The following is a 17,202-nucleotide window of genomic DNA, read 5'->3' as shown; positions in this document are numbered from 1 at the left end:
TTTTGAGAGTTGGGGGGGGGGGGGGGAATTGAGTATTCCATTGACTTCAAAAGTTTTGTCTAGACATGTGACTGTTCTAAACATTGGCCTGTATTAGAAGGGCTTCTTGACACTTCAACCAGTATTAAACCAATTGACAATAGTCCTATAAAGATAACAGTTTTCTTGAAGTGGGAGTTCAGACCTTTGGTTTTTGTCAAGGGTTTCCTTCTTGAGCAGAACTTCTAAATATGTGGTAATGGTTATTCCCTGGAGAATATCAAAACAGGGCAGATATTGCAAAGCCATTCTGAAAACATTTCATTATCTTTCAAACTGGTATAGTAAATGTATTTTTTTTTAAATAAATTTTTATTAGTATAAATAAAAGGAATAGTAGTCACTTGAAAAGCTGATTATCCTCCATTCTTCCCCTCTCCAATTTGGTCTAGTTCTTCCTCTTTTCTACTGCATAAACACAGCTTCAGTTCTCATAATTTGGAAGCCATTTTGAATGAATTAGCCTGAGTATTTGGAGAGATACCTGCAACAAATTCAGGTGTGTTCCATCATCTTAATTTTGTTATGGAAAGTCATGAAATCTTATTTGATGTCCTTTGGAATAAGAGAAACTTGAATTCTTCAAGTCAAGCTGCATGGCTTTTAACCAAGTACTTGATCTCTTCTTTGTACTAATCTACATCATTGTTCCTTTTTTCAACCCCAAATTTAAAAGTTCTTTCCGTGCTTTATAAAAGTATTCCTCAACACTGTGAAATGGATCCTTCAGCTGAGACCTCAGTAGAGTACTGCTGAATGATTTCTTTGTCTGTTACAGGGCAAAAATCTTACTGAAGCTACCACTTTTAAAGTCATCCTTTCCCTGAATAACTGTTCCTACTTGATGACTCTCCCCAAAAGTGGGAGATGGCAAATCACCTGCACATTTGAGCACCACAAACAGGAACAGTATTAAGTCTTAACTCAAGAAGTGAATGAAAAATGACCACCAAGAGGACTATTCTAATCAAAATGTGATAGGCTTAGGTTTGCTTAGGTCTCTCTGAAGCTCATCTCCTGATTGTTGACAGAGGAGAGCAGGTGGTATTGAACCCATAGCTGCTTGGATTTTTAAGGGAAGTTCCACATTTAAGAAAAGCTGATTGTCTTTGCCTGTCCCACTGGACTGTAAGTTTCTTATGCCGGTGTAGTTCATGTTCTTCCTCTGAGGGATGTGCAGGATAAAGGCATTCTGTGGTCAGTGAATGCCCACAACTGCAGGCAGATGTGCAAGTACGATACGACTTCTGTGTTTTGGAGACTGATCTGTGCTCCACTGAGTCTCCACTGCTAGAGCTGCATTCCACTCTGTGAATGAATAGACTATCACCGTAGCACACTGATAGTAGTATATATGCATGGAGGAAATAAGCACGTGCTTTGTTTGATACAGCTTTGATAGCAGTCTTCTCCCCAAAAGCCTGAAATGGCTATTCAGATTTAAATTCCATGGTTAGGTGAAGTAGAAGTGAAAACTTAAGTCTAGAGTGAAGCTGAAAAAGCTAGAAACTTTAAAAAAAAAAAAAAAGGTGAAACTTAAATCTAGACTGAAATCTAAAGTAGTCATAACAAATAAGTTAAATAATACAATTCAAGAGCATTGGATCAGTAACTTTTGAATATTTGAGCAGGATGGATGTCAGTAATATGTGTTTGCTTCAGTAAGAAAGTCATACGAATATTTAGAAAAACTTAAGTTTGGGTGAAGGAAGCCATATGATCTTAAAGTTAAAAGCTAAATAAGTCCTTCTCTTAACAATCATACCAGCATACCCTTAGAAGTCTTCCCTGTTAAGACACGTAGTCCAAGAATGGCTTGTAGGCAAACATAAAAATATGTATTAAATTAATTCATGAAAACAAGTTTATATTCATAACACTTCAGTTTTTAAGTAGGTAAATAATATTCAGCATAATGCTTGAGTGTATTCTTTGCTTCACTGTCATGCAGAAGATAGACAAGCTGACTTTTTAAATTTGGGCTGAATGGCAAAAGTGTCTTTTGTCTGGAGCTATATGTGTCCCTCTCATGAGCTGCTGTTCCCACACTAGAGATGTATGAGAAAGCTACATGTGAAGGAGCTCCTAAACTGGAGCTCTTATTTAAAGGTGCCGGGATGTTAACTTGTGCTGTTTTCAGTTACCTTACAGCACTAGGCTATAGAGGAGCAACTCAAACTCCTTTAAATGTGTTTTGGCTGTTCTTAGCGTAGGCATGGCAACCTTCAGTAGATTGATATAATGAATGTCTGGGTGTGTTCATCTGAATTTCTAAGTGCTGTAATTCCTGAACAGCCTTACATCTGCAGTTTCTCTGAAGCATCTTTGGGAATTAGAATTATGTAAATGTGAAATAGTCAAGATCGATGCAGAATAACAAACTTTCTCATTACAAATCATTTGACACCTCAAAAGCCAACAACATGAAGTGTGCTGTGATGTTGAATGTCTATTTTTTCAGTCCTTTTAGACAGAGTGGGTTACCTATAGTGTATCATAAGAGCTGATTTATTACAAAATGCTTAGTTGGGAAGGCTAGTGATTCAAGAAAGAGTCTTGAATTGAAATTTTATCTAAAGGGAGAACGGTGTTATCACCTGTAGATTGCCTAGATATAGAAGAAGTTTGGTTTCAGTTATGCCTCTGAGATTTTTTCTTATTGTACATTCTTCCTGCCAGACATTCCTTCAAAGTGTAAATGTTACTTTATATTTAACACTTTCTCTTATTACTGTACTAGATGAGAGGAGTTTGCTTTTTGTGAATGTGTGTAGCTTGCTCATACAGACTGATCCTGCTTGGACAAAAGCTGCAGAGCTCCTGCTTAACTGGCAATGGATTAGTTGTCTTTCCTCCACTAGAAGAGGCTACAACAGAAAATGGCCAAGGTAGAGCTAAGACCAGAGGCTTTTTTTTTTTTTTTCCCTGCCCAGTGATGCATCTTAAGCTCTAGAGGCTTTGTCGCATTACTCTAGCGTAGTCATTTATTACTGGGTTTAGCATGGTATAATGTACTGCTGGATAAGGTGCAGCCATTTGCTGAGCTACAAAAATTGCTGAGGCAGGAGTAAAGGATGCATTGGGAAAACAGCTTGCTAATAACCAGCCTAAGTGCTAGCTGCAACTGTGAGGCTCTACCGAAGTGGCTTATATGCATGAGCATAAGTAGGTGGATTAAACATTTCTCTTTATTTGGCTCTGGAGCAGTCAGTACCAGAATATGTGTAGTTTTGGTGACCACACCTTAGGAAACCTGTTAGAAAATTTGGAGGAAGATGACTGGAAAATGTAAGGGGGTGGGTGCTTTTCCTAGGTGTGAGAGCAAAAATTACATCCTGAGGAACTTTATAATCTAGTATAGAGAGGCTTGGGGAGGAAACAGTGCACAGAATCAGAAGTCAGAAAAATTCAAGTCTGAGATCAGGACACAAGGTTAGAACATGATTTAATCACTAGAACCAACTACCAAAACCAAGTACCAGCATCTCCTAATGTTAGATAAAGACAATAATCTTCTGACAGATAATCAGTCAATGTAAGTTACTGGGGTCTTTCAAAAGTAACCATGTACAATTAAAAGGTCTGTGCTATATGGAGGACATGGAAGATGCTATCATATGAAAGCTCGACTGTACACCATGGGATACTGTGTTTACTTTGTAGACAAAAACTTTTCTGGCTCTTCTGTTGATGAATCTGTGGTTTGGCTGTCTGCCTTTGCTTTTTTCTAACAACTAGCTCTGCAGCTGGCTTTTGAGTAGGACATTCCGTCAATTACTCTGTTTATTTTCTCTGTAATCCTGTTAATGTGTGTAGCATTATAACACTTAATAGTAATTTAATGAACTTCAGACAACATTATTTTATGAGCAGAGAGTAAGGAGGCCTCTTAATGTTAATTTGTGCCTCACTTCAACTGATCTTCAGTAACTGCGATGTTGCTCTATTGTCATCACCTATGCCATTGTTTTCTTAATAATTTGTTTCCCTTTGATCTCAATGCAGTTTATACATACTCTGCATTGACTTTGAAGGAATTGTAACCAGCAGCCTTTTATTCCTCCCCTTGTATAGGAGCAGAGGAATTGGGTGGTGGTCTCAGTTCATGTTACTGTCATCAAAACCTATTGCACTGTCCCACTTTTCACCTGCACCTCATTTTTTCTTTCTGCACATATTTTCAAGTAGGCAGTGTTACTGTGGTGTGTTCCAGTCTTCCTGCTCCTGCCAACTGATGTCTTTTTTGCTGTTTCCTCACTGTGGAAGTATGCTAACCTCTTTCTTCTTCCCCAGATGGTCCTTTTGTCTATCTTGTAGCTCCTTGTGTCCACCTTCTTCCCAAGTTGTGTAATGGTAGTCATGGCATCTAGCTGATCCCTGGATTTGCTGTGTATTCATCACAGAGGAAATTTTAACAAATTAATATACAAGACTAATTTGACCTTTTTGTTTGTAACTGTTCATTATTGCATTTCTCTTTCACTTCTATAGAACTAAATTATATTGAAGGTTATGTTGTAAGTTGAGGGTATGTAGTTCAGTATGTGAGTAGTCATTGAAAGCTTAACACAGCTTTTTTGATGTTGTTGTTTTAGTGGTCTAAGTGTTTATTGTATTTCATGTACAAGTAGTTTAAATGAATGCTTACCATACTACTGAATGCTAAAGTGCATCAGCAAAGCCTTTTTTAATATGAATGTAGTGCTCTTATGCATGTAATATGTACAGATAGATAGTCAATCTTATTAAAACTGTCATTGGTACATACTCTTGGTAACAAGCCACTGATAGCTTGAGGCATACTGGCCTATTTTCAATTTCGTATTGATGCTAGTAAGCAATTAAAAATAAACAATTTGCATGTTCAAAAAAATACAGAAACAGCATCTTATGATATTATGAATCACCTATTTTATACAACAAATAGCCTATTTTATGACTGTTGTTTTTTTCCACAAAGGAAGCTTTCTTTTCTACAAAATGCTATCTTTTTCCACCTGGATCAAGTTGTTGGGTTTTTTTTTTACCTTTTCTAAAGCCTAACTTTTCTGTTTTGATGAATTACCTTGTTTTGAGGATAGCTCACAGGGGATTTGAAAATACCAAGTACTGCATGTTTTAGTACTCGTTTCTATTTTGTTTTGAGCCTTGTTAAAGATTCACAGTTTGTATGTGAAATATTCTGGGTTTTATTTTAATACATAAATGTTCATGTGAATTATAAGGGATTTTATCATACATTCCTTCTGACAGCTTTCCATACTTGTGGCTGGAGATGTCATAAAATAGAAGTACTTCAACTCGTGTGCAGTGTGGAGACCAATGGAGAGGAATGACTTGACTTGACTGCTCCAAATTTTAAAATATGTTACATAAATTAAAACCCTCACATGAATACTACATAAGTTTTGAGCTAAATCTATATTGCTGCTAGAGAAATGATGCTTTTGTTCTTTTTAAGCCATTTTTTTATATAGGATCAGATGCAAATTGCTATTTTGTTGTGTCTGGTGCTGAAATGTATGAGCAGTTTCACTGGTGAATTTAGAGTCACTGGTCTAGATCTGAAACTGTATATTGAGGAGTTTAGGTTTTATATTTGAGAATGGACAAATCAAAACACTGTCTTACATATTAAAGAGACAAAATCATTACTGAGTCTTCAAAAACCATTTGTAGTGAAGTTCAAATTTTTACCTGCTGTGAAACAGAAACTCTACCTCTCATACTAATCTGCATATTGCTATTTTAGTTATGACTGTGAAACTAATGAATGATTGTAACAAGCAAAAAAATTTAGTTTGCTTGAGGTATAGTTACAATGTAAAGATGTTTCACTTTAAAAAAAAAAAAGTTGGATGAAGGCTCTGTGTATGTGCTGTTTTCTAAATAAAGTCAGGGCTTTCTAAACGCATCCTAGGGGCACTCTTAAATTGCCATGTTTGAAGAGGTCACTTCTACTATGTGACTAAAACAGAACTCTTGGGTGGAGTTACTGTTGTTGAACTTTGATATCTTTATTTGGCTACTGAGAATCAGTTAGTTTGTAGTGAAGTGAATAAAGTTTGCTTGAGGTCTTTTGGAATTCTGTGCAAATACTTGAGCCTATTATCAGTAGTTGCACAAGTCCTACCAAAGAAGAAAGGCAAACAAGTTTGATAGGCGTTCACAATTTTTAGCAAGACTCTGCTTTTTTTTCTATTTGCTTAGATCCTGTAAATATGTGGAACCACTACTGCTTTTTTCCCAATTCACTACTGAATTCTCTTAATTGTGCATGACCTTAAACTTTGGCTTTAAATTAAAGGTAGTCCACACTTTGATATATGGCTGCCAATTTCTCACTTGGTTCACAACTTTGTAATAGACATAGGTGTGTTTTAATTTCAAATTCATGCGAAGCTAAAATAATCCACTAGTTAAAACCAAATTACCCTACTACCTTTATATGCACTTTCTCATTATTTCACAGCTATTATTCTTCATATAACCTTCACTGTATTTTTGTGAATCATTTTTCCTTTCTGTAGCACAACCATGTGAATTTATGAAATTCTGGACCCATTTTTGTTTTCTTCTTAGTTTTGGTGTCTGAAATTACTGTTTAAAGTAGTGATCATTTTTCATTACAAAGCAGTTATTCCATGACTTCTAGAACTCATGGAGTGTGTCTTCCTGCAGGTTTGTCCTATAGCTGATGTAAGGTATATTCTGAATGGCCCCTCTGTGGAGAAAAACTTCAACAGATCTTTCCAGTGTTGACTCCTTGGTATCTGACAACAGTACGTGTTTGCTGCAACCTTTCCCTCCAGCGAGGGCAGGTGCTGGAGTCTCCTGAAAACGAGACACTGCTAAGGAGAGCAACCTGGCAAGGAGAGAGGTCCCCAGAGAATTTGGCCCCTGTCAACTCCTGCTCACACTGACCAGAGAGTCCAAAAGCTGTTCAAAGGAGGGGATGTGCATATACATGCTTGGGATGTTCTTAATAAGAACCCATCTCAGAAAATGGAAATACCATACAGGGATATAGCTTTTATGTTGGCCAGGAGTACATATGTAGCAATAATCATCATAAAGGAATCCTTGTTCTCCATAGTATTTTATATCTTAATAATTGTAGTTCTGTGCAGAATCATAGGGTTGGTAGCCTCCCTCCCTGGAGGCACTTGCAGCTTAAAAAGACGTGGTGATATTTTAAAAGCTATTTATATGTAAATCAGGCAGAGCACAGAGTGATGGATAGATGTATTCTTTGTTTAAGTAAGTCTTTCTGATTTCACTTAAGTGTCTTCAGCCTTCATGTGCAGTTTTCTCTAATAATACATGTTTTTCTCTAAAGTTTGCACTGTTGTAATGGAACAAAATAGTCTTTTTATGATAAAGTTCATCCAGTGCTTTAATAGCTACCCTTCTGATACCTGGTTAGTGACTGCTGAATAGAAAGGAAGGTTAGTTCACTTTAGTCCAATAGTTTTTTAAGCAGAAATGATAGAATCTAGGTGGTACTTTCTTGCTTGTACTGGAAGGAAGAAGAATGCTTATGCTGTGTTCCCCCTCTCTAGTGTTTGGATAGTTGTCAGTAATACTTACGGACAGAATTCTTCTCCTTGAGCCATTTGAAACTATTTTTCAGTACAACTGTAGAAGCCTAACTAAATGAAAGTTTGATGTTAATCAGTCTTCTTACCCAATGTCAGGTATTCTGCATTTGTAAGCAAGTTAAGGCAAGGTAATTTAGGCAAAATTATCATGGTGATGCACAGGAGGCTGGAAAGTCTGTGCGAAGAGTTATGGTTTGATAACAATACTGAAATAATCTGTGTGCAGGGTTCTCCTATACTTCTACAGCACTGGAACTAAAGTATTGCAATCACTTTTACAATGTGAAGACTGAAATTGTGAAATGAAGGAAGACCTTACGGTGTTGCAAAAGATGGTAATTAAAGACTTTAGAATTGCTTTTTAATTTATATACAAGTCAGAAATCGTTTGCTGTGATGCTAAATGCTGTGTCAGTTGCGGGGGGGTGTGGCAACAGATTTCTTGCTTCAGCTTTTTCTCTACCTGCAAAACTGGTGGCAATATTTCTCTAAAACTGCATATTTACTTTCACTCAATTTTATGTGTAAACAAATTATATAAGATACTTCTTTTGTAATAGCATGCTAAATCTCAGTGCTGGTTTGGGAACTGAGAAAGACAATGTTTCTGTATTGTCTACAGCCTATGCAACTCTGAATTGCAGAAAGCCTTCAGAAGACTATTCAGGATTGGGGTCTTAGGAGGATTTTTCTGATGGACATGAGATACTTCTCACAACTGCCAACACGGTTAACCGGTTCCCATCCATACACAATGTGGCAGACAAGTACTTCCCCAGTACTGGCCTGTGTAGAAGAGCTGTGCTGGTTTTGATAAAGCCAAATAATCCTCTGATACTCCTTTCTTCTATTTCCTTAGTCCTGGCTAATGAAATATACCATGGAGAGCCATCAAGAGTAGGCACCACCAAAAAAGGAAGACAGGAAAGCATGATCAGATTAAGAAAACTTGGGTGACATGAGCATGTGTGGGTTTTTTAAAGGTTTATTGCCTAACTGTGTCTTAGTATTTTTCTTCTATCAATCTGCATGATTATGACTTCTAACTACTTTTTATCAAATGCAAAAGCTATTTCTTTCCCTACAGATGGATTTCTTAATGCTTTTTTTATATTGTTCCCTTACTTTCTATCTAGTCAGCAGAGAAGAAAATCCTATTTATTGGTGCAATTTAAATGTGATTGTTAGTTCTGAAAGAAACTCTTTTAATTAAAAATGTTCTCTGTTTTCTGGATACATACTGTCTATTTAATAGAGATGGCTGCCAAGCTTTGACTTCTTTTGGCAACCGCAAATCTAATTAGCATTTCTGTACCAAATAGAACCTTTTTTATTTTAAATTTGCAAAAGGAACGTAGGAATTCTCTTTTTATTTAAGAGTTTTGTCTGCCTCTGCAGCTACTACCATCTTCTTGCTCATAGTTGAGGGTTGCTATACTAACACCTGATTGAGAAATGCATATAGTTGGGATTCTCTCACCAGCTCATTGACTTTAAACAAATGCTGCCCTTATGCTGCTTTAGAAATTTTTTTTTTGTGTGATGAGGCTTAAACTATAAAAAGCTAACAAATGAGTTGAAACCAGTGATTTGTTGTCTGCCTAGCATATCTAGTCCTTTTTTAATGTAGAAGAAAATGCTTTTGTTTTAATCTGGTGTAAAAGCAAATGCTGTTCATTAAGAGGGCGCATAGCTCAAATAAGCTTAAGGAGATATATGGAGATGTTATTATTTTTAACTCAAATTGAATGGTCTTTCCATTCAGCAGCAATGAGGAAAAATATGCAAGCAAGATAATGAATGTGGTTGCATTACTTGTCAAATAACTTATACAAATGAGTTACATGGGCAAGAGGTTTTTTGTGGTCATGTTATCACACACAGGGCAATAATGCAGTTGTTCTTTCCACTTGAGAATATCATCAGAAAAACTTTGGACTACCAAAAAGGAAGATTACTCTCATGTTCTTGTAGGAAAACTTAAAAAATAAGTAAATAAATTCCATTTGTGGAATAGGTTGAAATTCTTTCAGTCCATTTGCCAACATGTTGATAAAATACATTTTTTTATCCTTAAGGGGATGGCAGGAGTCAAAGTCCAATCTTAATTTGGTTCTATAAACTTGTAACTGCTTTAGCTCTGACCTCAGTCTGATTTACCTGGATTTGATACCACTAGAGCTGCATGAGGCCCTTTATTCTTTTGATGGTATAATGGTTTTGTTGCTGTGTTTATACAATCTATAAAATGCAGTTGCATGTCAACTATCCTTAATATTTTGGTTTTAAGCTTGTGTTCCAGTCATGAGAGAAAGCTTTAGTAAAAGCTGCAACTTGTGCTGCGCTTTAGAAATACATGTGGCCTGTTTGCATTTTTGTAAATAAGCATTCTGACAAACCTAACATGATCTGGTCCATTTTTCCAATAGTATTAGACTTCTTGTATTTATAAGGAAAAATTGGCTAATGCAATGCAAGATGTGAATGTGATATGCCTGATGCTACTTCTATTTTTTATCTTTGTCTTGGGGAGGTATAAATTCTAAGACTAAGTATATTCAGCTGTTCTAACAGCTGAAAATGCCATCTATTTCTCAGAGTGGTTTTGTTCACTAGAGCTACTGTAATATTTGTGATATTCAGCATTTCAGTTGCATAATTTTCAGCATTTTGCTGTGAAGTCTACATAAAAATGAACTTGTTCAAAATTAGAGTGCATATTAATCAAATAAGTTAGTACTGGATTTCTGTTTGTGTAGTGAATTATGGTTTCCCACAGTGTATTTTCTTCAACAAGGTATGAACTGTCACAGCATAATGTATTTATGCAGCTCTGAAATAACTTCTGGTGCTGCCAGTTCAAAATGGATCCACTTTATATCATTTGGGAACATCTACCCAAGCCTTTTTTTTCAGCAGAAATACATGGAAAAAAAGAAATTATTTGATACCCTACTAGATCTTAAATTGTATTCAGTCGTGTTTGCCTTGGTTGGTATGAATGTGTGAAGTTGCTGGTAATTACAAAGTAGCATAGGCGTATTACAGGTTTGCCCCAGGCAAATTTGATAGTAGATTGCTCCTTTTTCTTCGAAAACATCTGTTTGTAATAAGTACTTGAGGAATCTTGCAACCCTCCTGTTGCCTAACTGTTTTTAATATAGTATTATAATTATAGTATTATAGATATTTGTTTTATCACCTCAGTGTCGGATGTTGTAGAAAGTAGTATTGTAAGCAATCGAAGGTCTGGATCTTACAACTTTAAGCAAGTGAGAGAAAATGTATTGGAGACCTTGGACCATTGTAGGACTTTGCTTAAAACTCAATAGTTACAGATGGCTAGGTGAAGTAGATTTAGATTCTCTTCTGCCTTACTTTTAGCAAATGTTATGGCATTCTCATGGTCCAATTGATATAGTAGGTCAAGCTGTAAGGAAACTAAATACTCCTAGAAGTGTGAACTGCACTGAAGTGATCATGGGATCTTGTCACTTCCTGGGCAAAGCTCCTAGGTTTAATCTTTACTCTTTTTCTTTTTTCCTAGTTCTGTTGTATAAGTAGACTCAGAAAAATATTGTCACTATCTCACTATCAGAATATCTCAGTGCATGGAAATGCAGTCTTTAAAATATACTGTAATGTCTTTTTTGTTAAGTGCTGTCCTAAAAACCAAAGGTCTCTGTTCTAGAGCCTTTTTTTTAATCTCTAGTCCAGCTCTGTTGACGAATGCATTGCTGTGTAAAATATCAGTAAAATTTAACAAGACCTGTTTTCCTGTTTGTTTTTGAAGGACTTGGTAAATATTGAGATGTTTTTGACTGCTAAAGAAGTGGAAGAGTCATTGGAAAGACAAGAGACTATGACTTGTTTGGCTTGGTGTCATGATAACAAATCCAGGCTCAGAAAAATGAAGGTATGAAAATGTAACGTGGTCACGTTTTCCTTAATTTTTGGGTTTCTAAACTACTTGGATATTTGATGTGGTCAATTTGGTTTAAATTACAGGTCTTGAATGAGGCCTTGTATAAAAGTAAGGACAGTAAGTACAAAACTCTTCTTTTAAGAAGGCATAGGTAGTTGGAGCTAAACTAGCTGACACAAATGCCAAACCTGGAACTGAGTGATAGGTCATCTTATAGATGCAAATGTTGTCTCAACAAATTACACTCAAATAAAATAATAATATTCAGTTGGTTTTAGTGTGATTTACAGACATCTAAATGTAGAAGTATGTAGTGTTTTCATGCATGTGAACTTACATTTATAACTCTTTGCATCCTGCTGAGAATATAACTCAGTTTATATATGAAGATATCTTAAGAGTGAGATTAATTGGTAAACCTATGTCCTCAGACTTAACACTGAGAGAAATTACATACAGATTTTTGCCTTAGTATTTTTTAATTGTTGTATATAATAAAACTTGAGCAAAGAACTAACTTTCTGTGAGAAGCTACTGTTGAAATTTTTTTTTAATAAAAGCTGAGTCTAATCAAGTAATAAACACAGTAAGTCTTTTTCTAGCTATTGAATACCATGACCTGAACATGCTGTATACTTGTTCCTATGCACTTGGTTTAAATTTCCTTGTCTCTTAAATTTTGCATTTCAAAACACGCTGTAATCTTTTATAGGGCTTGCAGAAATCTGTTTTTAACTGATATTAACCAAAATCCCTGCCTCCCTCAAAGATGTTTGTGTCTTATTTTTTAAACTAAGCGCTTTCTTTAACCAAAAATGTTTGAGTGCACTTAATGATAAGCAAAGAGTGACGTTCTCTGTCACTCAGGGGCGCCAAAATGAGAATGAACCGAAGATGGGACGCAAAAGTAAATCGGCCAGTGATTACTCTAAAGAAAATGATGATCTTGTTATGGAAACCATTAAAGGAAAACCAGAATTGGTATGTAAACACTGTTGCATAATTATACTGCTAAAAAATCCCCCCTGCGTAATCTTAATATGCTAAGTAATATAAGAAATAAAATCTGAACGTCTTACTCTTTCATCACCAATCTTCAACAAGCAATAAATAAGGAAAAATCTTCCCCATCCCTCTTTTTGGAAAACAACAACAACAACAAAATCTATTTCTGCAAGCCCTACTCTTTTTTTTTTTTTTCTCTTTATTTCTTTAACAAAAAAACCCAACACACAAAAAAACCCTAAAACACAAAAACCAAAGCTAAGGCTGTGAGAGATCAGAGTTGGAAGAAGAGAAATCACTATGCTTCTTTTTGAAACACAAATAAACATTTCTTCTGTTTCTGGTTGCTTAGCTACTCATCAGTGTTAATGTTCTAAAATCCCAGCCACCACCTTAATTTAATGCAAGCCTAACCTAAAAATTAAACTGGATGTTGGCCCCGGGAAAGCACATAGCCCTATGGTCTTTGCAGATATGAGCTATCTAAACTCTTGTGAATAGCTACTGTGGAATTGTGTGGAGATACACAAAGTTGAAATGTATGCATCATCTGATTCTCTAGGACTCTTTTCTTCTAATTACACTTGTCCACAGAACCCATACAGCCATTGGCTTGCAGCTTACTTGGAGAATCATAAAAACAAAACAGAAACTCTGAAGATTGTTTTGGGATGTGGGTTTTTTGCTGTTGAAAGATTTTCATGAAATATTAAGCCCTAGGATTTAGTATCGTTAACAATTAAAAAGCTTGATCAATTTTTTAGTAGAAACGAACTTAGCTAAAAATCTGAGGGGTTTGTGCAAAATAGTCCTATTTGAAATTTTCAAATAAAGTAGAGGAGAAATTTTTATTCTCTGCTAAACATGGGCTTGAGTACAGAAAAATGCATAGTTGGAAAATAATTTATTTGCTATTCCTTAAATGAGTATATTTTAACATATGACAGAATGCATCATTTTTATGTTGAAATGGCTTATTTCAAATCTTAAAATAAGCAATTGTTGCAATGTATGCATTAGTCACCCCAGGCAGTTAACTGATACAAATTTGGAGTTGCTCAAATTCCTACTGAAGTCACTGAGGAATTTTGATATTACTGTGCTGATGGACAATAAACAAAAGGCAGCTATTCATTAGAAGCGTGAGGAAGAAAAAAAAAAAAACAAACATTTTCCAAATGGAACAGAGTAACTCAAGGAATACAGTTCTTTTCAAGATTCAGAGGGCTTCAGGTTTTTTTTCATAAGGTAATTGTTAAGGTAATAAAACAGTTGACTGTGTCCCTGTAAAGAAGCATAGTGACTTGTTCTTTTATGGGGGAAGAATCTTTTTCTTTTTAATTCCACATATTCAAAGTTTTTTTATAGATTTTGTGAACTGGTGATGGAATTTGATTTAAAGGGACACTGTCAACTTCATTAGGCTTCAAATTTTACCTTTTTCCAAAAACAGGTAAATGCCACTTGGTTTTCTTGTTTGAGAGTTGTTTCCAGCATGGCTTTTAGATGTTTGACAAGAAGAGTGGGATAGAAGTTTGAAGAAAGGGAGGGAGGGAGGGAGGGGATTGCAGCAACTTAAACTCTGTGCTGTTTTTTGTTAATACTGAAAAGACTTTCAAAATAGTGTTCAAAGACTTGTTTCTTCCTTGCAGTCTTCTGGGTAGACCTCTCTTGTCTAAATTATCACATAGCACAAAACTTCTGTTAAATTTACTACTTTAAATTGTAAGAAAGCACAAAGAAACCAGCTGTTACTCTCACTTGCATCTCAGGTAACAATGCTTTCAGTCATTAGGAAAAAGTTCATCCCTGCTAAATAATGAAGTTTTGAAGGAGGCAAGAAGAGGAGGGTTTTGTTTGCTTTTAGGGAATTCTGTGTTGATGTCTTGTCCATAAAGTCAGCATTTCAACTTTTTTTTGCATGAATGCCTAAAAGCAAGCAAACAAGGTTGCATGTTATTAACACTCTTTTTTTGTTGTGCATACATAGTACTTAACATACTGTGCAGTGCAGTTTTGGCACCAACTAAGACCTTGTCTTGTCTTTAATCTCAGAGCTGTCTGGAGTTCAGCCTAAGGATTCAGGAGTTCATTGAACTCATTCGACAGAACAAGAGACTGGATGCTGTGAGGTATGAAATTAGGATGCTTACCAAACAATTTTCTTAATAAGCTGGTATTATGCTCCATTAGAAACATGTGACTATTATTGCAACACCCAGATGCCTCACTGTTGTAAAGGATCTTGCTAGTGTTGTGATCAGTCTTCGGATTTAAGCTGGGGTTTAATTTTTTTTTTAAAGGCAAGGCATCATTCCACAGCTGCACCTTTTTAAAAACTTAATGTTGTCACTGAAATTCTGCATCTTCTTACTCCTCAAAATCAAGGTTTAGAAAATTAAATTAATCTGTTTTATAAAACAGTTGTATTTTCTGGTGGCATATAATGTAACGAACATATTTACGCTTAACTAATTTTCAAGAGGTACAGCTAGCTTCTCATAGGAATTTATTGGAGTTTTAATCACAAAAAGTACTAAAAGGTTAATGAAACACCTATCTAAAGCTTAACGTGTCAATTTTTACTGAATTCTCTTCTGCTTTACTATCTTCGTTAAGCTTTTTGTTTTACAAGTTATGCTTTAGGCCAGGTTCACCTTTTCTATTGAATGCATAATTAGGAGTTTTGTATTGCCATGTATGTGAGAATGAGCTATGTGGTGTTACCCCCACTCCCTTCCCCTGGCCCCAGATGAAGAAACCAACTCAATATCCATTTTCATCTGTTTTGAACTAGTTCAGTGGGGACTACTTTGAGAAGAAAGCAACACTGTCCAAGGTGGTGTGAATCAGTAACAGAAATACAGTCAAACCTAATCACTGCCTGACTTCAACCACAAGACAGTCTTTCTGGCACTACTTATAATATCAGCACATGAAGCAATTTACATTTTTTAGTTAGTGGTCCTGATTTGATTTAAGGTGTTGGATAACGCATATTTAAGGTTCCAGGATAACACAGGAAACCAGTTCGGCTGAAATGAGTGGAATTTCAATACTGGGACTATAAAATGTTGGTTGATAATTCTGATAAGCAGTGATCTTGCCAGCACCACAAAGTATGATACAGGTGGCAGAGCTACTGAAGCTTACACATGGACGAGGGAGAGAGCAGCTCACAGCAGGCTCTGTTCTCTAAGAATATTTAAACCTTAGGGAGAGATGACAACATTTATGGCCAGACTTGAAGCTTTGCTGATACATTCTGGTGATAACACTGTTGCCACTTAACATTTCTGACAAGTTTTATGTTAAAGAAGTTGCAAGTCATACTGCCTTTAAAACCATACTAGCTGCTCCAGAAATTAAAATCAGCAGGAGGCTTGTGTTTGTGGCAAAGCTGCTTTTTGGTCAGAGGAGCACAGAGCTATAGAAAACACACAAAATATCATAACATAAGCACAGACTGAAAGCATTCTAGCGCATTCCCAAGTTTTAGATGTAGAAATTCTCCTGCAGGGAAAACCATGTAACTTTTCTTGAGTAGAATGGGTGAGAAAGACTTGGTTAAAAACAAGAGTAAAAGAAAAGGTAGTACAAGTATGTGGAGAGGCCAGTGTAATACTAACACCACCCCCAAAGTTACCTTAAGTTTTAGTTATTTGCAGTTGTTATTTCTAACTTCATTCAAATGTGTTGCTTGCTTTGAGCTAACTCATATCATTCCTACTTTGCCCTACTTGCACCTAAATCATTGTTGTGTTGGCCCCAGCCAATGCAAATGTACGATCTGATAAACTCCAGCTAATTTTAATGTTAATAATTTAAAAAAAAAAAAACAAACAAAAAACCAAAAAAACCCCCAACCTACATGCTAGCATTTAGATATGTGCACTTATCCTTTGATAGAGTTCTCAAATCCTAAGGAATTGTCAGGTACTTACGTAAAGGATGAAAGAGACTCAACTACATTATCTGTTTTCAGAAGCCCATGGTGTTCTTTATATCCAACGAATACTGTGCCTTTGTGACTTTAGCTTTATTGTCTGCTAAGTGTGCTTCTTTGCCAAATGTACAGTCATGCATCTTAACAATGAGTAGTCCATGCTCTAAAAACTATTTTATTTGAGCAGCAGTTTCCTTATGTAGCTTGGAAAACAGAGGGCAGGCGTAGAGCTGAAAGAAGGAGATAGGCTGAGAACTGGGACAAAGTAGATAAGGTCATTCTGTATTTTATTGTTGTTACTGGATATTTGTTTTCCTCTGATCCTTTTTCCGCATCAGAACTGGTAAAATTTGCAAGTTGTCAAGCCTCAAAAGGACCCAGCACTCTTGGCATGGAATAACGTGTACTCTCATAGCCTCTGAGGTTTAAAACTTACAGCTCCTATCTACATTGCAAATAGGCATCCACACTGAATGTTGTTAGGGGTGAAGCATGTATATTCCATATACTGATTGAAATTCAGGGTTGACATATATTTTATACTCAGCAATTATAACTTGCCAGTCATAACAATGCTGTTTTAACTTCATAACTTCTTGTAAAATGGAAAGGAGCTACAGAAGTCCTTCTATATCTTAATTCACTCCTTTTTAACTGGTGACTTTTGATAATTTTGTATATTCGGA

At 35.9% G+C, this 17,202-nt stretch overlaps 1 protein-coding gene across 3 annotated transcripts in view; it reads left to right on the top strand.

Annotated features, from left to right (window-relative positions):
- The window catches only part of MAEA (macrophage erythroblast attacher), a 53,951-nt gene that overhangs the window by 26,094 nt on the left and 10,655 nt on the right, over positions 1-17,202 (top strand). For 2 of the 3 annotated variants that reach the window (XM_010577546.1, XM_010577539.1), the window contains exons 4-6: positions 11,434-11,556; positions 12,433-12,546; positions 14,626-14,702. In XM_010577546.1, the coding sequence (XP_010575848.1) occupies positions 11,434-11,556; positions 12,433-12,546; positions 14,626-14,702 (314 nt within the window). The remainder of the gene's footprint in view (positions 1-11,433; positions 11,557-12,432; positions 12,547-14,625; positions 14,703-17,202) is intronic. The other variant, XM_010577555.1, reaches the window with a different exon arrangement.

Source organism: Haliaeetus leucocephalus, unplaced genomic scaffold (assembly GCF_000737465.1).
Source record: "Haliaeetus leucocephalus isolate CR32 unplaced genomic scaffold, Haliaeetus_leucocephalus-4.0 Scaffold51, whole genome shotgun sequence".
Taxonomy (NCBI): Eukaryota; Metazoa; Chordata; class Aves; order Accipitriformes; family Accipitridae; genus Haliaeetus; species Haliaeetus leucocephalus.
The sequence above is the reverse complement of the archived record's forward strand: the minus strand, read 5'-3'. Positions and strand labels throughout refer to the sequence as shown.